Source organism: Carcharhinus amblyrhynchos, chromosome 10 (genome assembly GCF_965287045.1).
Source record: "Carcharhinus amblyrhynchos chromosome 10, sCarAmb.v2.hapA, whole genome shotgun sequence".
NCBI lineage: Eukaryota > Metazoa > Chordata > Chondrichthyes > Carcharhiniformes > Carcharhinidae > Carcharhinus > Carcharhinus amblyrhynchos.
The window spans coordinates 43,188,763-43,216,128 of NC_137333.1; the positions used below are offsets into that span (position 1 = coordinate 43,188,763).

Consider the following 27,366-nt stretch of genomic DNA (forward strand, 5'->3'; position numbering starts at 1 on the left):
ATGAGAGGTGAAATAAACAAGATTATGAAGGGAATTGACAGGAATCAACCCCCCCTCGTTGGGGAATCTAGAACACAGGGGCATATTCTTCGGGGCTGTGGATACTTCATTGTTGAATATTTCTGAGGCCAAGATGAAGATATTTTTGGCCTCTCAGGCTATCAAGAGATATGGGAAGTGGGTGAAAACTGGAGTCGAGGACAAAGAACAGCCATGATTATATTAAAAGGCACAGCAGGCTCAGTGGGCTGCATGGTGTACTGCTGCTCCTAGTTCTTGTGTTCTTTTGAAGTGTTATATCACAAATTATTTCAAATGGTTTGATCAGGTAGAATACAAGAAATCACTTATTGGTAATAACAATAGGCAAATAGCTCACACAGCCACATTACATTCTTCTGTCTGCTACTTTAACTCAGATGTTGATGCTCTTATTTTAAATGGTTAATGCTTCCATTTCGATGTCTATGTAGATATTAATTGCTCGTTGATAAAAAAATTGGCTAATTTAATATCTAGGCTTCATCTTTAATTCAGTGTTTCAACCATCAACATAATTTCAAGGAAATTCAGATTCTTGTTTGCTACTTACACTGGCTGTAACCTTGAATACTGTAGAGATGACACGTATATCTTTTGTTTCAGCATCTTTCTGCACACTACAAAAAAGTAATTCCAGTTCAGTATTTCATAGTACAGGAATCTGCTCTAGTCCTATGAGGGGTTTATTCCTGAGAGGTTGGCGTGAAAGCCTTTTTAAATTAATAGCTTATTACTTGTCAACAAAATCTTTTCATTTATCTAGGCAATTCTACCAAGCAATCTTGCCATTTACCAATTGCTGCTATTCCCTAAGGCTTTTGAAGCTGTTGGTTAGTTCTGATGGACAATCACCTGACTGAAAGAAATTTTAAAATACTAATCTCTCACCTGACCATGGCTGGAACTCTTCAAATTCACAGTTCAAAACTTCCCAGCTTGTCAGTTTCACTGAAGAAGCTCTTGCTGTTGTGCACTTGCCCGAGTGGCTCTGGCGAGTTTCTAACAGGTCAGGAAACAGCATTCTCCTATATCTTGTAGCTCCACCCATTCTTCTCTTTCCAGACACCTCACATCCCCATCATACCCAATTTATCATCCTTTCACACTAATGTTTCACAGCCAATTTACACAAATCCTTCCTTCCCCACCAAGCAAGCCACAATGAATTCTCATATCTCTGCTTTCTCTCTTTGTCGGAGAAGAGAGCACGCAACTTAGTGCAAGGCAGAGACCTAGGGGCAAGGCGGGGTAGGGTGTTGGAAATTTCCCTCCCAAGACTTGCACCTTGCCAGCCACTGGCAATGTGTGCTCAGCTGCTCATGAAAGAAAGGAAAATTTGCATTTATTTAGTACTTTTCACAACCCCCTGATGTCTCAGAATGCTTTACAGCAAATGAAATACTTTTTGAAGAGTAGACATTGTTATAGTATAGGAAACATGGTGGCCAATATGCACTTGGCAAACTCCCACATACATTAATGGGATAATAACCAGATAATCTTTATTTTTATGATATTCATTGAGGGATAAACATTGACCAGGACGTCAAAATAAGTGCCATTTACATCCACCTGACAGCAGATCTGACAATGCAGTACTCCCTCAATATGGCATTGAAGTGTCAGTTTTGATTTTTGTATTAAGCTCTGGATTGGAACCTGAACCTTGAAAGCTGAAAGTACTACCAGCTGAACCATAGCTGACACTAACCCTGGAAGTCTTGTTCCAGCTGGTTGCAAATCCAGCAGTAACTTGCCATGAAAGCTTGATTCTTCTGAGGCACTTGTACTCAGAAATATTGAAAGAACTAATTCTCAACTCATAGACCCTGCATTGGCGGTCTCACTTGCTTCCACTGGGATTTCCTGTGGAGGGGCATGTGGGTGAGGCTGCTGCAGCTTGTGGTTTTGCTTCTTCTGCTGCCTCTCACTAGAAGTGGAAAGTGCAGTTGCAAAGTCTGCTCCATGCCCATCTCTTGAATGCCAGTAGCAGGAAGTGCTGTGGAAGTGCTAGGCAGGTAAGTAGTTTTGAACATTAACCTCCCACTGATCATGGCTGGAGTTCTTCCATTTCAATGATCATAGGCTTCCCAGCTTGTCAGTTTTACTGAAGAAGCTTTTCGTGCTGCGGACTCATCTCAGTGACTCTGGTGATCTCCTGACAGTAAAAAGTCTGACAACACCAGGTTTTAGTCCAACCGATTTATTTGATAATAGACTCACAAGCTATTGGGTTAGTCCCTTCGTCAGGTGAATGGAGAGTTCTGGCCTCAGACAGAGCATTTAAGCACAGACAGTTTAGAGATTACTGATTAGAATGCGAATCCTTACACCTAACCTGCTGTTCAAGACCTGAAGTGGCTGACAATGTGAGTGGAAGGAGCACTGATCACAGGTTACAGAGATGTGTATTGTCTCTAGACAGTACAGTAAGTGAGGTTTTGCAAACCCAGGCAAGTCACGGGGGTTACAGATAGTGCGACATGAACCCAAGATCCCTGTTGAGACTGTCCTCATGTGTGCGGAACTTGGCTATCAGTCTCTGCTCAGCGACTCTGCGCTGTCGTGTGTCGTGAAGGCCGCCTTGGAGAATGCTTACCTGAAGGTCAGAGGCTGAATGCCCGTGACCACTGAAGTGTTCGCCAACAGGAAGGGAACAGTCTTGCCTGGTGATTGTCGAGCGATGTTCATTCATCCGTTGTCATAGCGTCTGCATGGTCTCCCCAATGTACCATGCTTCGGGACATCCTTTCTTGCAACGTATCAGGTAGACAATGTTGGCTGAGTTGCAAGAGTATTTACCATGTACCTGGTGGATGGTATTCTCACGTGTGATGATGGTATCCATGTCGATGATCTGGCATGTCTTGCAGAGGTTGCTGTGGCAGGGTTGTGTGGTGTTGTGGTCACTGTTCTCCTGAAGGCTGGGTAGTTTGCTGCGAACAATGGTCTGTTTGAGGTTTTGTGGTTGTCTGAAGGCAAGAAGTGGGGGTGTGGGGATAGCCCTGGCGAGATGTTCGTCTTCATCAATGATATGTTGAAGACTCCGGAGAAGATGTCGTAGCTTCTCCGCTCTGGGGAAGTACTGGACGACGAAGGGTACTCTGTCCACTGTGTCCCGTGTTTGCCTTCTGAGGAGATCGGTGCGGTTTTTCGCTGTGGCGCATTGGAACTGTCGATCTATGAGTCGAGCACCATATCCTGTTCTTATGAGGGCATCTTTCAGGGTCTGGAGGAGTCTGTCACGATCCTCCTCCTCTGAGCAAATCCTGTGTATACGGAGGGCTTGTCCATAGGGAATGGCTTCTTTAACATGTTTAGGGTGGAAACTGGAGAAGTGGAGCATTGTGAGATTGTGGGCTTGCGGTACAGTGAGGTGCTGAGGTGACCGTCCTTAATGGAGATGCGTGTGTCCAAGAATGCGACTGATTCTGGGGAATAGTCCATGGTGAGTCTGATGGTGGAGTGGAATTTGTTGATATCATCATATAGTTGTTTCAGTGATTGTTCACCATGAGGCCAAAGGAAGAAAATGTCATCGATGTATCTAGTGTATAGCATTGGTTGAAGATTCTGTGCAGTGAAGAAGTCTTGTTCGAACCTGTGCATGAAGATGTTGGCATATTGAGGTGCAAATTTGGTCCCCATGGCTGTTCCTGACAGGTCAGGAAACAGGGTCCCTGACTGGGATATCCAGAGTTGAGGGTCAAAACCAGATTTAAATGACTTCTTAACTCCCGTAATTATTTACCCAACAGATCCAAAGGAGGTAGTTCCTCCAACCTCCCTATCGACCGTAACTCCACCAGCGAACATCAAGTCATTATATTCAGGACTGTCACTAATCTCATCTCCTGAAGATCTATCCTCCACAGTCTCCAACCTTGTAGTCCACCAATCCTGTAGTTCCTCCTGCCCCAAATTCACAAACAGCACTGCCCTGGTTGACCCATTCTTTCAGCCTGTTCTCAAAAATTCTCACATTGATTACCAACTGCACATTGATGGAATGGACAAATATCTGTTGCTGTGGAGGTGCTCAGTTTGCCAATGGTGTACAGTGAATGACACCCTGCACAAGTGGGAAGTCAGCCAGCATTGGAAATCTGAACATTCATTCATTCTGACTAGTTTAGTGACAAGTGAAGTTAGCAAAATTGCTGGCCTAGGTAAACAGGTTCCAGTGTTTATGAGCTGTTGACTGAGAAAGTCTTGATATGCCTTCAGTAGGGTCCCAAAGGATCTAGAGGCAAAAAAGTTGAAAGCAGCAGTGGCCTTTCACAGATACTAGTAATGCATAGCTACAAACTCCAGTAGAAAGCAAGTCTTTTCTAGGAGACTGTAGATGTCTGCCACAAATGGATGTGCCAACTTGAGCTTCCTGAGACACTGCTCTTCAGAAGTGTTAGGAAAACACAGCCTTTGGTTGTTAGTTCTTTCATTAGTAATGCCTGCTGCAAGGGCCACCCTTCTGTTGCTCTCCTCTCAGCTGCTCCTCTCTCACCTGCTCATCTTGGGATCTCTGGCCAGAAGACTATTTCTACTGTGAATAGAGCCAGGCCTTTTAAACTAATGTGGCATCAGCCTGCCTCGGGCTCTGGCGGCAGGTAGCATTGCACATTCCTCAGATGAAAATCCTGCCAACCAACACAGCCGGAGGCAGGATCGTGATGTCAGGAAAATTTCTACCTGATATTTTGTTCTTTGTTCTGTTCTTTGTTCTATAATCCTTACCACCATGACCCATGGAGTTAAGTGATCTCATGGATTGGCAGAATGGGCTCATATAATTTAGTGGTTTACTCTTGTTTCTGTGTTCCAAAATATAGACGATTAGAGAATAGGCAATGTGACTTCCATTTTCAAAGAAGCATTAAGGAACCTTAAAATTATAAACTTGTAAGCCTCATTTGTACTATGAAATAATATAAGGAGAAATATTGGGTGGTAAAGGAATGAGTGTGGATCAAGCTGAAAGATTTAATTTCTTATGTGGCGCATTTTCCACATTGCCAACATCTGGTAACCAATGAGCACTTTCAGGCAGATGTGACATGGTGAACACAGGTAAAGCTTTCTTTACTCGTAATAGAAATAAGGTCCTCCCCACTAATCTGTGCATCTGCCATCTGGTGGTACAATAAAGCTGCAAAATTTCATTGCCCTTATAAAAAGAGTTGTATTTTGTCGGTGTTGTTTGATTGTGCTAATGTTAATAGGTTACATAAGAAAATAAATTTGGCAATACGAAATTAGAATAATGGCCCAATATTAATAAGCTAATCAAAACAGGTTGTTCCAATACATTGCCAAGTGATGTTGGAATGACACATAATTTGCATTTATGTAGTGCCTCTCATAACCACTAATCTCAAAATACTTTACAGCCAATGGAATACTTCTGAAGCACAGTTACTATTGCAATGTAGAAAGCACAGCACCAATTTGCACACAGTGGAAGTGGAAATGAAAATGAAGTGAAATGGTTGAGAGCTTCAAGGTTTTAGGTGTCCAGATTGCCAATAACATATCCTGGTCCTTCCACACCAACATTTTAGTTAAGAAAGCTCACCAACATCTCTTCTTTCTCAAAAGGCTAAGGAAATTCAGTATGTCTACAATGGCTGTCACCAATTTTTACAGATACACCATAGAAAGCATCCTTTTCGGATGTATCACAGCTTGGTATGGCTCCTGCTCCGACCAAGACTGCAAGAAACTACAAAGGGTTATGAATGTAGCTCAGTCCATCACACAAAACAGCCTCCCATCCGTTGTCCCACTGCCTGGAAAAGCAGCCATCATAATCATGGACCCCATAAACTCTGGATATACTCTATTCCATCTTCTTCCATCATGAAAAAGATACAAAAGTCTGAGATCACATACTAACCTACTCATGAACAGCGTCTTCCCTAATGCTATCAGACTTTTGAATGGACCTACCTTAAATTAAGTTAATGTTTCTCTACACTCTAGCCATGACTATAACACTACATTTTGTACCCTCTCCTTTCCTTTATCCATATGTACTCAATGAAAAGTATGCTTTATCTGTACAGCACGCAAGAACCAAAACTTTTCACTGTTTACCCATACATGTGACAATAATAAATCAAATAAAAAATCAAAACACAGCAAAGTCCCACTTCAACAAAATGATAGATAATTTAATTTTATGTTGGGATAAATATTGGGCAGGACATTGGGGATAGCTCCCTGCTCTTCTTTAAAATAAGAATGGATCTTTTACATACACCAAACAGACAGATGACATCTCGGTTTAACATGTGACCCAAAAAATAGCACCCCCCAACAATTTAGTAATCCCTCAGTGCTGCACTGGATTGTCAGTTTAACCTTTGTATTCATGTCCTGGTGTGGAATTTGAACATACAATCTTGTGACTCAGAGGGAGAATATAGAGAAAATCCTGTTTCACCACAGATGAGGGAAAATAAAACACTGCACATTTGCCTAATATTAATGATTTTCAGAGATTATGATATCAACATAATACATATTATGTCTTATTCTGATAAGAACTTCCTGGGCGCTAGCTCACAATATTTTCATGACAATTTGGAATAGGTTTTTCATAAATCATCTGAGAATGGATAGAAAATCCAGCCCTTAAAATATTTTATGACACTCGCTATAGTATGAAATGATATGATAAAACCTCAGCTCCTAAGGATAATATTGTTATGAGGTTCTCAACATTACTTTCTCAGGCTTTAAAGCTCCTCTTGCCAGCTTAAAAATTCAAAATTTATTAAATCATCACAAATGCAATTTCATGTCCCCATTCTGCCACAGGAGCCATCAGGAGCATGAGGAGTGTGTAAGCATCTGGTCACTGTATCTATAGCATCTGAAAAAGAGCTATACAGCCTAATGCTATTTTCAACTTGTGGATTCAAATTCATATCAAAGTATTTTTAACGCAATGAGGATTTCAACCTGTAGCATCCTTTCAATGAGTTCTAGAACCCCAGTACCCTCTAGGTTAAAAGACTTCCTTTCAACATTCACCTAATCCTTTGGTGATTACTTTAAATTAATAATCTCTGATATTGATCTCACTGCAGAAGGAAATAGATCTTACCACTTTAGCTAGGCCTATCATAGTTTTATACACCTCAATTAAATCTCCCCTTAGCCTCCTCTGTTCCAAAGAAAACAACCCCACCCAATAAAATCTTTCCTTGTTGCTAAAGTTTTCTAATCTTGACAATATCCTTGTGAATTTCCTCTGTAACCTCTCTGAAATGACAACATGCTTCCTGTATTGATTGACCAGAACTGCATGTAGTACTCTAGTTGTGCTCTACTTAGTGTTTTGTACAATTCAGCAAAACCTCCCTGCTCTTATATTCCATGCTGCAGCCAAAACCCATCAGAACCCTGAATTACTCTTTTAGGCAGATTCTGACGTAACAATAAAAAAGAAAGATACAATTAGCTTTGTCCCTAACTAGACTTCAAAGGTACCAAGCATTGTATGAGGATAAAAAAATTTAAAGCTAATGGTAGGATCTCTGTATGTATACACAAAAATGTCCAGCTGAGTAATATTTTGCAGGGTAGTGTGATTAGTTCTGATATTCGTTATGATAGTCATTGTGATTAGTTATGATAATCACACAAGGTTTCTGAGCTTCATTGTATAATAATCTATACTCATAATAATCTATACTTATCTTATTTTCTTATATTTCGTATTATGGGTTGAACAGATTCCAACTTCTACCCAACCAAATCAAATGACAAGGCCTACTATTCTTAAAGCACTTCATTCAAACTCAATTGCTGGTTTAGGCTAAAGCACAATGCTGGGGAGCTAGTGCTGATATACAATGTTTGGATCTCAGAGTACTAGGAAGGGATTGGAAGGTGCTGGGGGTCAGGATCTGGAAGCATTCAGCTGGATGTAATGGCATTGCAAGACTAAGAGGTGGCTCACAGAATTTGTCCTCATTTTTGTAGAACTGATAGTGAAATGTCAGGTCTGGGAGAATGAGGCTGGGGAGAAATTTTGGGGTAAAGAGGGAGGGAGGGAGGGAGTAGCATGGTGTGTTACAGGCTATTAAATCACGAGTGGGTTTTTGATAAGAGAGGGGATTAAGGGTTATGGGGAGAAAGCGGGAAAGTGGAACTGAGCAGCGACAGATCAGCCATGATCTTATTGAATGGCGGGGCAGGCTCGAAGGGCTAGATGGCCTACTCCTGCTCCTATTTCTTATGTTCTTATATGTTCTTATCGATTGGTGGGAAAGTAAGGAATGGGTGCTTGGTGTGACAAGGGTGAGAAGCAGCAGCAGAAAGTGTGGATTGGTGAGAATGTGACAAGGAAGTAGGGAAATGTCAGAATTCCACAAGGAAATAGGGAAAAGGCAAGAGTATCCAACACATCGAAAACCAGTAGGATCAATGGCAAAAAGACTGCTCAGTAGGGTACAAAGTGTCAAGTGGTGGTCGGATGTAGTGGGGATGAAGCAAAGTCATGGGCACCCGAGTGCTGAAAAGCAATAGGATGGAGTGAAATCAGACAGCAGACGCACACAGATTTGAGACGGAGCCAGTGTTGGGGTCCTCCTCTCTGCCCAGAATTAAAAATCATTAAGACACTATGGAAAGCCCGGTTTTATGTAAGCCAAATGTGCTCCTATGCAAATAACACATGTCCTTATAGTGGAAAAGCACAGTAATAAATCTACATTAACTCCATTCTACCAAAAGCCATGTGACTCCTAAAAGTGCATCATTTGTCTTAGATATGAAGTGGAGAAACCGAAGCAAAATCTGATAACATTCCAGAAATAATATAAAGGAAATTGAATAAGAGAATGTTTCAGGATGTTAAAGACTACAACATTAGATATTAAACTTGCAAGTTTCAAATAAAAATATATATCACTTAAAAGGATGAAAGTTAATCTCAAATTAAGTTTCACCGGCAATAATCTGAATTCTCTGACCTTGCCTGCAACTAGGATTCGCTGGTCCTGCTGCAGTGAATGGAGATTTGGCTGAGCAACAAGTTCTCCATTCTCATTGGCAGGGCCATATTCCAGCCATATTTTAAAAAATCTGCCATGATATTAGCCATTTGACATTATGCACAAATGCTTAATGCCTTTGCCTGAAGTTCTTTTCTGGGTTATTTTAGTTGAAGCAGTATGTTATGTATTTTAAACAGGTTGATATCTATGTCAAAATAGTAGAAAGAAAATTTCAAACTTTGCACTCCAATATTTATATCTTAGTCTCATCATATGAATTCACACTTGAAATGAAATGCTAATCTCATTGTTTGGGGACTAAATCCAGGGATTTATTTTAAAGTGCACATCACTGAATTATGTCCTATTCTATCTGCCTGTAGTGCAGTATTATATCTGACTAACATGCACTGAAGTGTACTAAAACTCTGTTCCCACTTCAAGTGTCAGACAGAAACTAACTTGATTTATCTTGGAGGAGTCTCTGTTTGAAAAGTTGAGTTTTCACTCAATGTGGAATGTAAGCTTGACTTCCATTTGGATGGAAAGTTCTTAGAAGCAAGCCTTAGATCCAGGCAAGTTGGCTGCTGTTGCTAGTGGATGCATGAGAGGAAGTGGGGTGGGGGTGTGGGGATGGGAGTGGGGAGGAGGGGTCAGTGAGGGCATGGAGTGGGAGTGAGGTCAGCTGCAGTTGTTTATGGAAAGCGGCGGTGTCGATCTCTGACCCTGAGGTAGGTATGTCTAACCTTTAACCCTAGGCAGAGGTAGAGGTAGCACGGTGGACCAGGTATTGCTCTCTGAAGCTGTCCTTGGCTCTCCTATGCTGCCAGGTTTTCTGCTGCTTGAGAAATACGGTGGCCAGGTTAAACTTGCAAAACTGGTAAAATCAGAAAGTGCCATTCTATTTAAAACATTTAAATGGCCAACCGGCTTCCTGGGCATGGTTAGATGGCCACCCCTTGTCCTATCTCCATTAAACCTGAAACAGGGCTGATTGGAAATGGTTTGGGATTTGTAATGTTTTAACGTCTCACCTGACCTAAACCCACCTGTTTTAGGAGTTAGGATTTAGCACAGAATCTCAGGCAAATTAACAACAACTTGCACTTATGTCATTTTTAATGGGTAACAACCCTAGGAATTTCACAAGAGAAGACTGGTCTCTGAACAAATATTGGGAAAAGAGTTAGGGAATGCAATTGTAGGTATACTCAGAAAAATAATTTTTCAAAAGGGAAGATTTCAAAAATGGTGGGAAATCTGCTCTCACCATCCCCAGAGTCAGGACCTAATGTGCAGCTGCCAACTCTCAAACTCCAGTGCCAGATGTGGTACTGCAGCACTCAGTCTGGAACCAAGTCCTGGGACCTTCGAAAAGGTAACTCCCAGAGGCGGGAAGGGCATGATTGTGACATCAGCGGGAGCCGGGTGGGGCAAATTCCAGAGCTCTAAGGCTCATGGGGGAGGGCAACCCAACTCTGAGGGGATTTTCAGCGTGAAGCGTCCCCTCCTACCCCCCATTCCCGCCCAGGATAGGAAAAAGATGTAATGCCACTTTCTCACCCTACCTGCACCCACCAGCCTAGAAATTGAGGTTAGTTGGGAAAAGGTCCTTAATTAGCCATTAAGAGGCAGTGGCGAAGTGGTAAAGTTGCTGGACGAGTAATCCAGAGACGAAGCTATTGCTCAGGGGATATCGGTTCTAATCTCACAAAGGCAGTTAAATTCAGTTAATAAATCTGAAATAAAAAAGTGTCTCAGCAACAGTGACCATGAAAACATTGTTATAAAAACCCAGCTGACGCTTTTATCCTTTAGGAAAGGCAATCTGCCATCCTTACCTGGTCTGGCCTACATGTAGCTTCAGATTCACAGCAGTGTGGTTGACTCTTAAATGCCCTCTGAAACAGCCTAGGCAGCCCATTGGTTGTATCAATTTGCTAGAAAGCCTACAGTGTTCTGTGGCACTATCATGAGCTAATTTGGATAGATTTATATGAAATCTAGCAACTAATAATTGGGCGTCCTTGAGGTGCTGTGGGCCATTTGCAACAGCAGAGTTATAAACAACCACAATTTGTAACTCATGGCCCAGCATGCCCCCCATTCAACCACTACCATCAAACGGAAGATCAAATTTGGTTCAATAAAGAGGGCAGAAGGCATGCCAGGAGCAGCACCAGGCATATTTAAAAATGATGTGTCAGCCTGGCGAAGATACAACACAGGACTATCTGTGCATCAAACAGCAGAAACAGCATGCAATAGACAGAACTAAGCGATCCCATAACCAATGGATCAGATCTAAGCCCTGTTGTCCTGCCACATCCAATTATGAATGGTGGTGGACAATCAAACAATTGACTGTAGAAGGAGGCTCCGTAAATATCCACATTCCTCAATGATGGGAAAACTTAGCACATCAGTGCAAAAGATAAGGCTGAAGAATTTACAATAATCTTCACCAGAAATGCCAAGTGAATGATCCAATTTGACCTCCTTTGCTTCACAGATACAATCTTCAGCCAATTTGATTCAGTCCACATAAATGGCTGGAAGCATTGGATACTGCAAAGGCTCTGGGTCCTGACAACATTCCAGCAATAGCACTGAAGATTTGTGCATCAGAATCACCTGCACCTAGTCATGCTTTCCAATACAGCCATAAAACTGGCATCTACTCAGCAATGTGGAAAACTGCTCAGTTATATCCTGTCCACAAAAAGCAGGTCAAAACGTACATGACCAATACGTATACTAATCAACTAAAATTGGATGTAATCAGCACTTGAATTTAAATCTGCAGGTACCTGGTTAAGCACCTTCAAGTGACTTTAAATGTTGGTAATCAACAAAACCGTGTACTAAATCCAGAACATGTGGCTTACAAGCACAACAATCATTTACTAGCTGTTTCCGTCCTTTGGCCATAACTTTTGGTAATATGAGATTTCAAGGAAGCGTACACCTCATGTATCCTTTGTTCCTTTTGGCTTTGGGACTTTGACTAGGATTCCTTGTGTGGACTCTTACCATGAAGTTTGCTTTGGAATTTAGTCTGTTGCTAGAATCACCAGCTACACCAGGCCAGTCTAGGTACTGGTGGGACGTGAACATTGATCCATTGCTCCCAAAAATGATAGAAAAAATCTGCAATGTCCCCCACCCGCCACTTCATGCTGAACTGTACAGCCCACCCGAGGTATGACTCCCATCAAGGAGGGGATCTGGAAAATCCCTCCCTCACAGGACTTCAATGCAAATTCCACCTGGACAAAAGAATGGGAAGCATTGGACAAAACAAACAAGTACCTGATCTTGAACCCAACCCTAACTGGTTAACTGGTTTCAACCTTCCAAGGAAAGTGTTATCCACCCTCAACATGGTCAGGGCCGACTACGGCGCCTGCTTGGTCAACCTCCACAGATGGGGCATTAGGACTAGCCCCTGTGGGAGAAACCAAACTGTGCACCACTTCATAGAAGGGTGTTCAATCCACAACTCAACAGAGGCCTATTTGCACTCAACACAGCAGGACCGGAAGAAAGTGCTTGGCTTAGGGACTTTGCATTACTAAATAAATAAATGTAACCCATGATAATACCAACTACAATGCTCTCCACAAGATTATCAGTTATTGAATGTAATCACAATGGGTTTTTAATAAAACCAACCACCCATGCACCAAATTTAATTTACAATAGAATTTATAAATAGGAAACAAAACAAAATGCATTTAGCTACACTTCCTACTTTGTCATTGTTGCCAAGCACTTCCCAGTACTTTATTATGTCCTGGAAAGGTTTGTTAGTAATGTAACAACATTAAAAAAAAAGTAAAAATATTGTAATTACCTTTTGTTTTTGAAACATTTACAGTTGTGCATGTATTTGCAAAACTCCAGTGAGGTGCAGTGAATTAATCGTAACTGGGATTTTCCCTTCTCTTCACTGGACCTCAATATCAGGCATTGCTACTGCTATGTCTTCCCACACCCACCATCTCTTTTCAAATAAAAAAAAACAATGATTACAAATAACCAGAAACAGAGTTTTTCTGAAGCATTAGTCACCAATATATAACTTGATGAGCTGAAGAGATTTCAGTGCAATACAAATTTGCAAAAGATGAATTTATCAGATGTATAACCCGTGGAATAAAAAAAGGAGTGAGTTTTGTAACAAAACTTAAAGATCTTTCAATGAGTTTAAATTGCTCAAGGTCCACTCCTCCAGTTATCAGATTTTTCAGCTGCAGCCACATAAGTTATTCTTGCACCTTTATACTTCGTGGTCCAGAACCATGCTCCCACCATCGCTAACCAATCCCCAAGCCCTGTCTCTGACTCCACTGGGGTCTAATGTCACTAGAGGGAATTGCTCAGCATGAATTGACATGTCCCAAAGGTTTTCAGGGCAATTCAGTTCAGATTACTTCAGTTAAATTTTCTGTTCAGTTCCTATTGCTCCACAATGTAGGACAATACCATTGCTGTACTTATGATGACGAAACAAAACTAATGTGTCGTAACGTGTGCATCTTTTCTGGAAGTGTAACATAGAATGATAGCAGCTAGGCAGCAAATGCAGCAACAGCACAAATGTATGCAGCAGCACTGACTGAAGGATTTCTGTTCCCCTTCTCACTGGTCCAGCAGATTTGCTTATGGTTGCAAATTTACAGCTTTCTGAATCACCCTCACAATAGAAGCAGTCATAAAATAAAATAAAAGTGAAGGTTGCCTTTCCTCAATATGTTGCTGTAATGGAGTATGTCATAAAATGAATGGGGAACAACAACTAAAAACAAGAATTATGAAAGGAGAAAGAGAGAAAAGATACTAACACTTTTGGTATGATATAGGATGCAGCCAAAGGTATATCAAACCATCTCCATAGAACGGAAAGATAAAATGTCTTCAAATATACCCAATGAGAGAAGGTAGTGACACAGTTGTATTGTCACTGGACTCGTAATCCAGAGACCCAGGCAATGCTCTGGGGACCTGGGTTCAAATCTCACTGTGGCAGATGCTGACATTTGAATCCAACAAAAATCTGGAAATAGATCTAATGAAGCTATTGTTAATTGTCATAAAAACCCTTCTACTTCAACAAAGTCCTTTAGGGAAACAAATCTGCCATCCTTACAGAGTCTGGCCTACATGTGATTCCAGGCCCACAGCAACATGATTGACTCTTAAACACCTAACAAACTACTCAGCTCAAGGCCAATTTAGGGATGGGCAATAAATGCTGTCCTGCCAGTGATACCCTCATCCCCTGAATGAATAAAAAGCACATGAGCAACCTGAGGTCTTAGAAACTTCCTACTGTTGTATTAAAAGAAAATAATCTGAAAGCACATTGTACCCACCTGACTAATTCCTTGTATACTGCCTTGGTGGTTTCCAGATAAGGATCAATTGTATCTTCAAACTGACAGAGGACTCCACCCAAGCACAGATGTTTAAAGATGCGGAAGACAAATTCCTCACGTTCTGTATCACTGAATATTTGATATTTATCAGATTCTTCCAATAGTAATACCTAAATTAAGTATGGAACACTTAGGTATGGAATTGGGTCAACTAAAAGGAAAATTAGTAATAGATAAAATCTCACTCATCTGCCCACATGATGAATGGTGGACACATGATATGATTCAGCACATTTCTCAAACAGTATTTTTCTATTTGTGCATCATCTTTCTCTGTCATTTCAAGATATAAAATACAGTATATGGTTTTGGTTCCTTGTTCCTTTTACAGCGTTGACTCACTTGTTCAATGACAAATTAGATGTTTCTTAAATGTTCCAGTATCATGAGATAAAAGCTTCATGTTGACTCTAATGTTCAAGATGTTGTAAAATAATTCATTATATTGATTTGTATTGACACATTTTTGGGACAGAATTCAATTTTTCTTGTAACAGAATATAAAATAGCATTGTTGGAAAATAAATTAATAGCATTGACAAGATAAAACAAATCACAGATAACACATTACAGCATAATTCATGAAAATCCAGATATCTATCAATGTACATTGCTTCACTAATGATCAAGTTATTTGCATAGTAGGAAACCTACATTACTTGCACTGTGAAAGAGCATGTAAAACTAACTGGCCTGGATTTTGCTGTCGGCAGTGAACTAAGAGCACTTGCCACTGACCTTGAAGAAAGCATGCTGAGACAACTATCAATTTACATGGTGAGAACTATACTTGGTGTGCAGTGGACTGTAGTATATTTATCAGAATTCCTCAATGGAACTGCACAGATGTCATCAGGTTCTTCGAGCAACCAACCACATTAAAGAACTCTCACAGACAGCTAACTGGCAAATGAAAAGCACCAAATCAAAATACGTGTTCAAAATTTTACACAGAGCAAAATAAAGATTGGGACATGCATATGGGGTGAAGATAGAAGCTGAAATATTATGAAGAAGCTTATTTGAAAAATATTATTTAAAAAGTAGTTTAAAAATCTAGAAATTAATTATAACTGAGATATTTAATGACACTCCACAAATAAAGTAATTTTTTAAAGATCGGTTCTGTTGCTCAGCATAGGTTATTTATTACTCAACAATAATGATTTCCCTAAGGGCATATCCACTGATTCTTTCTCCATTGTTTGGAGGTGGCAAATGCTGACAGATCACAGTTTAAACCCCCACTAAATCCAGACCAATTTTACTGTAAGGAGGCATAATAATATCTTGTACTTAAGCATCTTTAACCTTGTAAAAAATCCCAAAATGCTTCCCAGGAACATTACATTGAAAAGATGACTGCAAGCTTGACCAAAGGAATAGTCTCAAGAAGCATCATACAAGAGAACAGGTAGAGAGAAACAGAGATGACTGGGGAAGGAATTCCAGGCTTAAAGCGATAGTAACTGAAGGAACAGACATCAACAGTGGAACATTTAAAATTGGAGATACTAACGAATCCAGATCAGAGCAACAATGACATCTTGGAAATTAGGTCATATATACCTGTGAAATAAGTATGTTCTTAAATCCAGTTTTGTACACATCACATTGTTTTCAGCTACTTAAAAGGGAAACTGAACTGCAGGAGGAACATACTGGACAGGGTAAATACCAACATCTAGATGACGCAGTGGCACAATGGTTAGCACTGCTGCCTCACAACATCAGGGACCTAGGTTCGATTCCAGCCTTGGGTGATGATCTGGAGTTTGCATGTTCTCCCCGTGTCTGTGTAAGTTTCCTCCCACAGTCCAAAAATGTGTACAGTAGGGAGATTAATTAGCAAGGTTATTATGTGAGGTTATGGGAAAGGGCCTGGTGGGATTCTCTGTCAGAGAGTCAGTGCAGACTTGATAGGCCAAATGGCCTCCATCTGCACTGTAGGGATATTTTGATTCTAAAAATCCCAGTCAGTTAGCTTTTGTATATATCAATTTATTCCTTAACAAATAATTCAATTTAGTGGGCTGCTTTGGAATTGTGCACACTTTCCATTTCAACCAGTAGATGCGTTGTGGTGTCAAAGCCAAGGTTAATCCCTTGATGTACATCCTTTCTTATCATTTGATGGAGAAATAATTGGTTACAGTATCAAAACAAAACATGCTTCCTAACTTTGTGAACATGGTTGACTTCAGGAAAAAAGTGATTCCTAAAGTAGATGAATACACTGCACCTTCACACATGGAAACTGGCTTCAACAGAATGCTCTATAGAAATGAACACTTAGAAGCTCAAATGATGTGTGAGTTTGCATGGCGACTGAATGGACATAGCCTGAATACAGCTGTGGCAACAGTAGTGGACGATTCACCTATGCCCTGTCTTCTGACACTGGCAGCATGCAAACAGTCTGTTCATTTCAATGGTTCCTGCATTAAGCATGTTGTTGATTGGCTGCAATGGAGGTGGGGGAGGGACAAAATCATGTGAGGCTAACACAAATTCAAGTTAAGCTGCACTACTTGAAGTCGGCCTGCATCTCTTAAGGTGAGGTGCATTTTGACTGAAGCAGGTGCTGAAAGCACAATGCGGTAGAATGCAAGTTTCAAGGTTCTCCAATGCAGCGTTAGAGGCCTTGGTGCAGAAAGTGCACAGCAGATGCTTTTACATTATACACGCTCCAAGAGAGACAATTTCCACCTCTCCCTTTGCTTCTATCATTCCCCTACTCCAAAGTGATATTTAAAGACATCACCCGTTCAATTTTCAAATGAGGTGCTTTTGATATTCGCTTTGTTGCTGCAGAGTTAATGGAAGTACTGTGTTGTCAGAGGAATTGTTCCTTTAGTCAGAAATGAGTGATAATGGACTTTTTAAAAGAATAGTGTGGTTTTAAATGACCTCTGTGTGCATCACTTGTGCCCAGTCATGGAAAAAGGATTCTATATTGTTAACAGCATATAAACTGTACTGTTACAATTAAAGGTAGACAGCTGGAAGGCACTTATTGATTAATTAAGTATCTTAAACACATATAATGAGAGAATTACCTCACATATCACGCATCTGTTACATTCCCACAATTTGGTCCATCTTGTGGAAATTCCCTCTGTGTAATTCTCCTTTGCGTGGAAGGGTTTCCTGTATGGCACTGCAGCAAACCCTCCACTTCCTTACTTTCCTCAACCATCAGCACATGCTTTGGTGTTGTCTTCTATTGCCTGGTGATTGGGGAGGTCTCCAGTGGAGGGCAATCTATGTGTGAATCCTCCCTTTATCCATCAGAGTTGTGAAATGGAAGATTGCATGCAACAGTGCCATGCAATCACAGGTTTAGGTCATTCACATACTCCCAGGCTGCCTGTATTTTCTAAAGCCTTGAGAAGCCTGTGTTCCATGTGTATGTAAAATGCATTAAGTGCAGCCCCTTTATGAACATTTGAGGGGGTGCGCCTCAATGTTTGGTTACATTTTAACCCTATGTTTCTGATCTTCAGTTACCCAGTGCAGAGAGTGGCAGGCTGCTCCTGCACCTGAGCAAGGTGGACATTAACAGTTTAGGAAACAGGTAATCGAGGAGATCATTCAACCCAAATGTTGGCCCTTCTTCCCTGGCTAAGTTTGCACCGGGTGTTCCTGAAGAAGGGACACCAGTAAACTTAAGGCCTTTAGCAATCAAAGGACACTGTACTGCCTCCAACCAAAATATTATTTTAACTTATTATGTTTCCATTAATGGTTTGCTTTTGTTAGTGTCCATTTAAAGGACTGTCAATTAGTTAGTCTGTTGGTTTGATTATTGCTTGCTCAAAGAGTATAAAGAGGGACTTCTGCCATCCAGAGGCAGAGGCCTCTGTAGGGAGGCTCTCTGCATGAGGGTCCTCCCTTTTTCCATTGGGGATTTGATGTGAAGGGTGTTGAGTGCAGCAGTCCTGTCCAATAGATGATTAAATCAGTTCATGGAATCCCAGTCTGTCTGTAATTTTGCAGCATTGAAGAGACCATGTTCATTATGTGACATTGCAGTTCCCCCTTCATTACTTGCACAGCCTGCTCTTCAGATTTTGCTTGTGTCATGTGAAGCTAGGCCCCCTGCTATGTGCGCAGGCAATGTCCAACATCTTAGCACAGGGCTGCACAATCCTGGAGGTGAACAGGCAGCACAAAGTTTGCATCCTGCCTGCATCAATTCCACTTGACCATGCACCAGGACCTCAGTGCTCACCACTGGGTCTTACCAAATGTTATCCCCCTCTCTGTCCAAACAATAACAACAGCACCATTTTCTATTCATATAGTGACTTTAATGTAGTAAAACATTCCAAAGCACATTACATGAGCCATACCAAACCACTTAAGACCACTAAGGGGGAGATGCTCAAAATCCTGGTCAAAGAGATTGGTTTTAAAGGAGGAAAGGGAGGTAGAAAAGCAGAGTAAGCACAATAAGTTGCCTAATTATGTAAATGCTAGCAATAACACTATGGTCAGTGATTCAATTAATCATGTTTCCTTAAAATCACTGATATCAATACTTCCTCTCACTTGACAAATGCACTGCTTTTGCAATAAAGCCAAGCTAAGAGGTGAAAATTTATCTCAGCTGTGTTGGGCAAATTCAAGTACTGGGACCGAAACCAGCAATATTTTACTTGTGATACAAGCAACATATTCATTACATTAGAAAAATTAATGATTTTTGTACACTACCAACACAAAATGACATTTTCTGTCCATGAATATCTTACCTGTCGAAGCTGATCAGAGATAATAAAATCCTCATAAAATTCATCCAAACACTTTCTAATATGTCCTGTTTCTTGCACGATCCCTTCAGTGTACAAACAGTCAAAGAATGACATTGAAAGTTGACTGCAGGGCACCTCTTCGGCCTCTACTTTTTTAATTTCTGTTCCTACCATGACAGAATTAAAGATAAATGGCGACAGATCATAAATAAATTTCCCATATTTACGTAGAAGGTACACAGTTATTTATTTGATTTTGTAATGAATATTTACCCTTAAGTAAACTAAATAACTTGCTGTGCATCACTGATGCTCCAGTACACTGCATCATTAAGCAATAATATGCAGACTCACACAAACAATTGCCATTCAGTAACTTTCCAGTTTAGACTGTGCCTTCAGAGCTGGCACACTCCACAGCATGCAATACCTCATGGCCATTCTTACACACGGTAAACAGTCAGTTCAAGGGCAATTCTGCCAGAGGCAGGCCACCACATAAGCCGGACATATTCAGCTGGGGTAAAGCATATTTGATGCAGAAGAAAATAGTGAAATGGGGAAAAACTGGGAACAAAACTAAATGTAAATACAATTGGTGAGCAAGTGCCTTTTGCTTAATGAAAAGGAGGCTTTGCCAGGACGTTGCAGATATTGCTATAAGCCACACTTACGTGGATAAAAAATTATAAGGTCAGATTGCACTATTATTAATTGTGCATTATTGTACACATTTCACACAACTGATATGGGGTTTGCATAATAATAGCATCGTCACATGGCCAAACTGCCTAAAAATTGCTGATCTTGCCTTTGTGATGAAATGGATTTAATGTGGCTGTCATCAGCAGCAGAAGCAGCGTTCTTTTAACAGATTTTGCCTCACAGTGCCAGGGACCTGGGTTTGATTCCTGGCTTGGTTCACTGTGTGTGTGGAGTTTGCATGTTCTCCCCATGTCTACATAGGTTTCCTCCCATACTCCAAAAATGTATGAGTTAGGTAGATTGGCCATGATAAATTGTCCATTAATGTTAGCGGGATTAGCAGGGTAAATATGTGGGGTTACAGGAATAGGGCCTGAGTGGCATCATTGCCAGTGCAGGCATGATGGGCTGAATGGCCTCCTTCTGCACTGTCAAGATTCTATGATTCTTTGATTCTATGATTTGTAGTTAACCTGAGAAGTATATTGTTGGGTTGAGCAAACATCAAGGCTGAGGTTTTCTCCTTCTGCATTTCCAGAATGTGACATTCCTTCCATTAACTTTAATGAGTAGAAACTATGGGCTGACAAGCTTAGAAAAAATACTCATTTTAATATATTTTGGCCAAAGACGGTTGTTGAGTAAATTCCAGTGTTGCAACTATAGCAGTGGTAGGGAAATTATTGGAGAGGATTCTTCGAGACAGGATTTATTTCCACTTGGAAGTAAGTGGACGTATTAGTGAGAGGCAACATGGTTTTGTGAAGGGCAGGCCATGTCTCACGAACTTGATCGAGTTTTTTGAGGAAGTGACGAAGATGATTGATGAGGGTATGACAGTGGATGTTGTCTACATGGACTTCAGTAAGGCCTTTGACAAGGTCCCTCATGGCAGACTGGTGCAGAAGGTGATGTTGCATTGGATCAGAGGTGAGCTGGCAAAGAAGACAGAGAGGAACAGTGGAAGGGTGCATTTCTGAAAGGAGGGCTGTGACAAGTGGCATTTCTCAGGGATCAGTGCTGGGACCTCGGCTGGTTGTAATATATATGATTTGGAGGAAAATGTAACTGGATTCATTAATAAATTTGCAGATGACACAAAAGTTGGTGGGTTTGCTGATAGCGATGAGGACCATCAGAGGATACAGCAGAATATAGATCAGTTGGAGACTTGGGCAGAGAGATAGCACTTGGCGTTTAACCCAAACAAATGTGAGGTAATGCATTTTGGAAGGTCTAATACAGACAGGAAATATACAGTAAATGGCAGAACCCTTAGGAGTATTGATAGGCAAAGGGATCTGGGTGTACAGGTACACAGGTCACTGAAAGTGGCAATGCAGGTGGAGAAGGTAGTAAAGAAGGCATACGGCATGCTTGCCTTCATCGGCCAAATTTAAAAATTGGCAAGTCATGTTGCAGCTTTATAGAATCTTAGTTAGCCACACTTGGAATATAGTGTTCAATTCTGGTTGTCACACTACCAGAAGGATGTGGAGGCTTTGGAGAGGGTTCAGAAAAGATTTACCAGGATGTTGCCTTGTATGGAGGGCATTAGCTATGAGGAGAAGCTGGAGCAACTTGGTTTGTTCTCACTGGAACAACAGATGTTGAGGGGTGACCTGATAGAAGTCTACAAGATTATGAGAGGCATGGATAGTCAGAAGCTTTTTCCCAGGATGGAAAAGTCAATTACTAGGGGGCATAGGTTTAAGGTGCGAGGGGTAAGGTTTAAAGGAGATGTACGAGGCTGATTTTTTACACAGAGAGTAGTAATGTCTGGAACTCGTTGCCAGGAGAGGTAGTGGAAACGGATACAGTAGTCACATATGATCCCCAGAAGGGTAGGGGGTTTTAGTTAAATAGGGCAATATGGTTGGTGCAGGCTAGGAGGGCCGAAGGGCCTGTTCCTGTGCTGTAATTTTCTTTGTTCTTTGTTGTTCTTTATACTGGAATAACTTGTTAGAGCCAAAAAGCGGAAAGTGTTGGAAAAGCTCAGCAGGCCTGGCAGCATCTGTGGAGAGAAAAACAGAGTTAATCACCAAAACCTTGCCCTCATTTACACTGGTGGAATCTTATGGTCCCATTGCCGATGCACCCCTGCTGCAGTTTTTCCAGCAGCAAAGGATGCATTCAACAGGAAACCCCCTTTGATAATGGCGGGACCATAAAATCCTGTCGCCAGTGAGCGGTGCCACCTCCTGCCACCGTGAAACACACCGTAGAGTGGGAGAAAAGTCTTGCCCAATGTTTCAAGTCCATATGACTCGTATGGACTTGAAAAGTTAACTGTGTTTTTCATTTTCTGTTTTTATTTCAGATTTCTAGCATCTGCAGAGTTTTATTTTATATTGGCGAGAGACATGACTGATTCTGGAGCATAAATCTTTGGTAGTCCTGCCAGGACACTGTCAGGGCCCATAGTTTTTGCAGTTTTAAGTGCCTTCAGACATTTCTGATACCATGTGGAGTGAATTGAATTGGCTAAAGGTTGGAATCTGTGACATTGGTGATTCCAGGTCGAGATGGGTCATCCACTTGGCACTTCTGGCTGAAGCTGCTTTAGAGTTGTCTTTTGCACTGACGAACTGGACTCTCCCTATCACTGAGGATGGAGATGCTGAGAAGTATCTTCCAGTTGTTAGAACATCTACCACCACTCACAGCTGGGGTTGGAGACCTGCAGAGTTTTAATCTGATCCAATGGTTGTGGAATTACTTAGCTCTGTCTGTCACATGCAACCTCTGCTGTTCAGCTTTTATTTAGTCCTGTGTAGTTGCCTCACTAGATTGGCACCACAATTTTAGCTATATCTGGTGCTGTTCCTCGTATTCTTTCCTGCACTCTTCACTGAACTAGGTTGATCCTCAAGCTTGATGGTAGTGTTGGAGTCAGTAATATGTCAGGCCGTAAGGTTACAGATTGTGGTTGAATAAATCCAGCTGCTCCAGCTGTTCCTCCACCACATATGTCCAGCTTTGAATTGCTAGATCTGTTCTGAAACTATCCCATTTAGCATGGTGCAGTGTCACACAACACAATGAATGGCATCCTCAACATGATTATGGAACGTTGCCTCCAAAACATCTGTGCAGTGGTCACTCCTACCAGTACTGTCACGGACAGATATATCTGCATCAGGATGAGATGCCCCAGGGCATCCCTAGGGCAGCGCAGCAGCACTGCCATCTCACAGTGTCAGGTACCCAGGATTGATTCTAGCCTTGGATGACTGTCTGTGTGGAGTTTGCACGTTCTCCCCATGTTTGCTTGGGTTTCCTCTGCGTGTTCTGGTTTCCTCCCACACTCCAAAGATGTGCAGATTAAATGGATTGGCCATGATAAATCGTCTCTTAGTGCCCCATGATGTGTAGGGAATCAAGGGAATTAGTGGGGTTACAGGGACAGAGTGCGGGGTGAGCCTGGGCAAGATACTCTTTGGGAGAGTTGGTACAGACTTGATGGGCTGAATGGCCTCATGGCCAAGTCAATCATGGTGTTACCTAGCCATTTTTGGTGATCTGCCCTGAAGTCCTCTACACAGAGTACATTCTGCATGAACAAATATAAAGCTGTTTACACTGAGAGGAAAAATAGGCAATACAAGTTATTCTATGGTAACAGAAACCAAGAATGCTGGAAAAACTGAGCTGGTCTGGCAGCACCTGTTGAACGAGAAACAGGGTTAACATTTCAAGTCTGTGTGACACTTCTTCAGAGTATGCATATTCTGTGAATGGCACTAAAATTGATAAATAGATGAAGTGCTCAAAATGTCCAACCCAAGCAGAGCCACAATCAACAAAATCAACAGAATATTCAGGTATCGAGCCAAATCAGCAGAATACATATCAGAGGAAGCCATGAACAGGTCATGACTACACTGTCAACTTCTGGACAATCTCAGAGGCCTAATATGAGGAAAGGATGGAGAAAAATGGGTCTGGAAGTATTGAAAAGAGATGCTTAAGTGCTGATCTTATGAAGGTATACAAGACTATTCGTAATACAGAAAGGATAAATTAAACAAAATAGTTTAAGCTAAGAGGAGATTAAGTGATGACAGATATAAACCAGCAAAATATATATTCACAAGTGTTATCAGGATTGTTTTAAACAGAATGGTGACCATATGGAACAGTGTGTCAGATATAGTAGTACAAGTAAAAAGTGGAATGATTTCTGAACCAGTTGGATGTCTCAGTGAGGCAAGTTTTAGACTTCACTTTGAGACTTCAGAATTGATGCGTTATATAACTGGAGTAACCTACTTTATCTATCTTTCACAGTATGTTAAAATAGAAAAATGTTACATTAATTTGTGAATGTTTGCAATAATTTGTGTTCAATTCAGACTGCCATTTGAATCAAATCAAATTTAAATAAGCCTATTGGTGTTATTCCCTACAACAGCTTTAACAACGATGCTATTCGTACCGAGAGTTCTCCATTCAGGTGATAAAGGTGTGAGTACCTTCAGATTAGCCATGACATCTGGATCCTGAAAAAATGCCTATAGGAGTAAAACATAAGATGAACAAATTCAATAAACAAATACAATAATTATGTGTTAAATATTTCTTGTATATATTCTTAAATATATTTACAAAACAGTGATTAATAAATAACCCATTGGCTGTGAAGTGTTTTGAGATCCCAGTGTTATACTAAAGGTGCTATATAAATGCAATTTTTGCTGGAATCAATGCTAATGCAGTGATTAATATTTGCTGAGCTCATTGGAAACATTCCCACTTCAGAGTAAGTAGACTGTAGGTTCAAAGACTTGAACTGTCTGCTGATATTAAAGTACAAAATATAGACTGGCATCACGATGCAGTATTGAGTGTGTGCTTCACTGTCTAAGTTGCCATCTTGTACATGAGATATTAAATCAAGGCTCCATCCTGAGTGAGACATCAAAAATCCTTGGTCAATATTTTGAAGAACAACAGGAGAGTTTTCCAACAGTTCGCTCTCAAACAACTGGTTAAAATAGATTATTTGTTCATGAATGTGTTGCTATTGGTGGGAATTTGCTGTGGCTACCACATTTGCTATATTAATTACAAGAGTAACAAGATTTCAAACCTAGTGAACTGGTTGTGAAACATTTTAGGATGCCCCAAGATCAAGAAAAGCACGTTAAAAAGGCAAGTCTTTCTTTCTTAACAATCTGTTGCACTCTGTAGAATATTCTGTTGTCTTATTCTATTGCTTTTTCACAAACTGAAATAGCCGCCTAGTTATTCTCTAAAAGTTTACTCAGTTTACATTAGGAGACACTATCACTCAATCATTCAGTTAAATCTTGCTTAAGTGCATTTGTCACATTATAAAGAACAATGGTACGAAGTTTCTGCTCATTTGCGCTAGCAAGATTAAGGCAATAAAAACAAAACAAATGCTGGAAAAACTCAGTAGGTCTGGCAACATCACAGTGGCACAGTGGTTAGCACTGCTGCCTCATAGTGCCAGGATCCTGGATTCAATTCCCTGCTTGGGTCACTGTCTGTGCGGAGTCTGCACATTCTTCCCGTGTCTGCGTGGGTCTCCTCCAGGTGCTCTGATTTCCTCCCATAGTCTGAAAGAGGTGCTCATTAGATGCATTGGCCATGCTAAATTCTCCCTCAGTGTACCCGAACAGGCACCGGAGTTTGACAACCAGGGGATTTTCATAGTAACTTGATTGCAATATTAATGTAAGCCGACTTGACACAATAATAAGTAAACTTTAAAACATCTGCGGAGAGAAAGATTTAAATATGAGAGTTTTTAAGCTGGTGGAAGGGGTGAGGGAAGAACAAAGGAGATAGGTTGGAGGGCAGAAGAGATTAAACAAAAAAAAGATTTTATAAAACAATAGCCAAAGAGAGTTATAAAGGGCGTAGCAACGAAACAAAGGGTTTGCCCAAATGAGGTGTGAATGGCTGCATAAAACCACCTGAAAGCAACATGAAAGCATAAAGAAAGAAACAAGACAAGCTCAACTCACAAGAGCATGGGGAAAATAGAGTGTGGAGAAAACAGGAGCAAGGAGACAGCGCAACAGGAGCAGGGATAAAGCAGCATTATGGGCTTAGAGGATGACACTGACCATTGCTCACTCATTTCCCCTCGATCACAATGACGTGGGTGATTGCCAGTATTGGTTACCCCTTAGTCACCCAAGTCGTGGACTCCTCGATGGTGTCTGTGAACTCCTGGCTTAAAGCAAGCATTTTGATTTGATATTTTATTCCTAGAATCCCTAAAGAGCAGAAGGAGGCCATTCAGCCCATCGAGTCTGCACCGACCACAACCCCACCCAGGCCATATTCCAATAACCCCACATATTTATGCTGCTAATCCGCCTGACACTAGGGTCAATTTATCATGGCCAATCAAACTAACCTGCACATCTTTGGACTGTGGGAGGAAACCCATGTAGATAAGAGGAGAATGTGCAAATTTCACACAGACAGTCACCCGAGGCCAGAATTGAACCCGCGTCCTTGGTGCTGTGAGGCTGTAGTGCTAACCACTGTGCCACAGTGCCACCCATATTGTCACATGTATTGGGATGTGAAAAATATTGTTTCTTGATCATTATGCAGACAAAGCATTCTGTTCATAGAGTACATGGGGAGAAGGAAAAAAGAGGGTGCAGAATATAGTGTTATATAATGCTAGAGTGTAAAAGAAGGTCAACTTAATGTAAGGTAGTTCCATTCAAAAGTCTAATGGCAGCAGGGAAGTTGCTGTTCTTGAGTTGGTTGGTGTATGATTTCAGACTTTTGTATCCTTCTCCCAATGGAAGAGAGTATGTCTGGGGTGCATGGGCTCCTAGATTCTGCTGGCTGCTTTTCTGAGGCAACGGGAAGTATAGACAGAGTCAATGCATGAGAGGCTGGTTTGAATGATGGACTGTGCTACATTCACAACCCTTTGTAGTTCCTTGCAGTCTTGTTCAGAGCAGGAGCCATACCAAGCTATGATACATCCAGAAAGAATGCTTTCTAAGGTGCATTTGTAAAAATTGGTGAGTCACAGCGGCCACGCTGAATTTCCTTAGCCTCCTGAGAAACTAGGTGCATTGGTGGACATTCTTAACTACAGTGTCGGCTTGGAGAGACCAGGGCAGGTTGTTGGTGATCTGGACACCTAGAACCTTGAAGCTCTCAATCATTTCTACTTCATCCCCATGGAGTTAGATAGGGGCATGTCCTCCATTATACTTCCTGAAATTGATGATTATCTCCTTTCTTTTACTGACATAGAGGGAGAGGTTATTTTCTTTGTACCATTTCACCAGATTCCCTATCTCTTTCCTGTACCCCATCTCATCATTGTTTGTGATCTGACCCACTATGGTGGTGTCATCAGCAAACTTGAAAATTGCATTGGAGGGGAATTTGGCCACACAGTCATAGTTG

General features: G+C 41.1%; 1 protein-coding gene across 1 annotated transcript in view; it reads right to left on the reverse strand.

The window, feature by feature from the left end:
• cfap300 (cilia and flagella associated protein 300) overlaps window positions 1–27,366 on the reverse strand; it is a 44,290-nt gene that overhangs the window by 13,463 nt on the left and 3,461 nt on the right. Inside the window, exons 3-6 of the mRNA XM_080197876.1 lie at window positions 24,389–24,464; window positions 19,246–19,412; window positions 14,426–14,598; window positions 593–659 (exon numbers count right to left, since the gene is read on the reverse strand). Coding sequence (XP_080054002.1) covers window positions 593–659; window positions 14,426–14,598; window positions 19,246–19,412; window positions 24,389–24,464 — 483 coding nt within the window. The remainder of the gene's footprint in view (window positions 1–592; window positions 660–14,425; window positions 14,599–19,245; window positions 19,413–24,388; window positions 24,465–27,366) is intronic.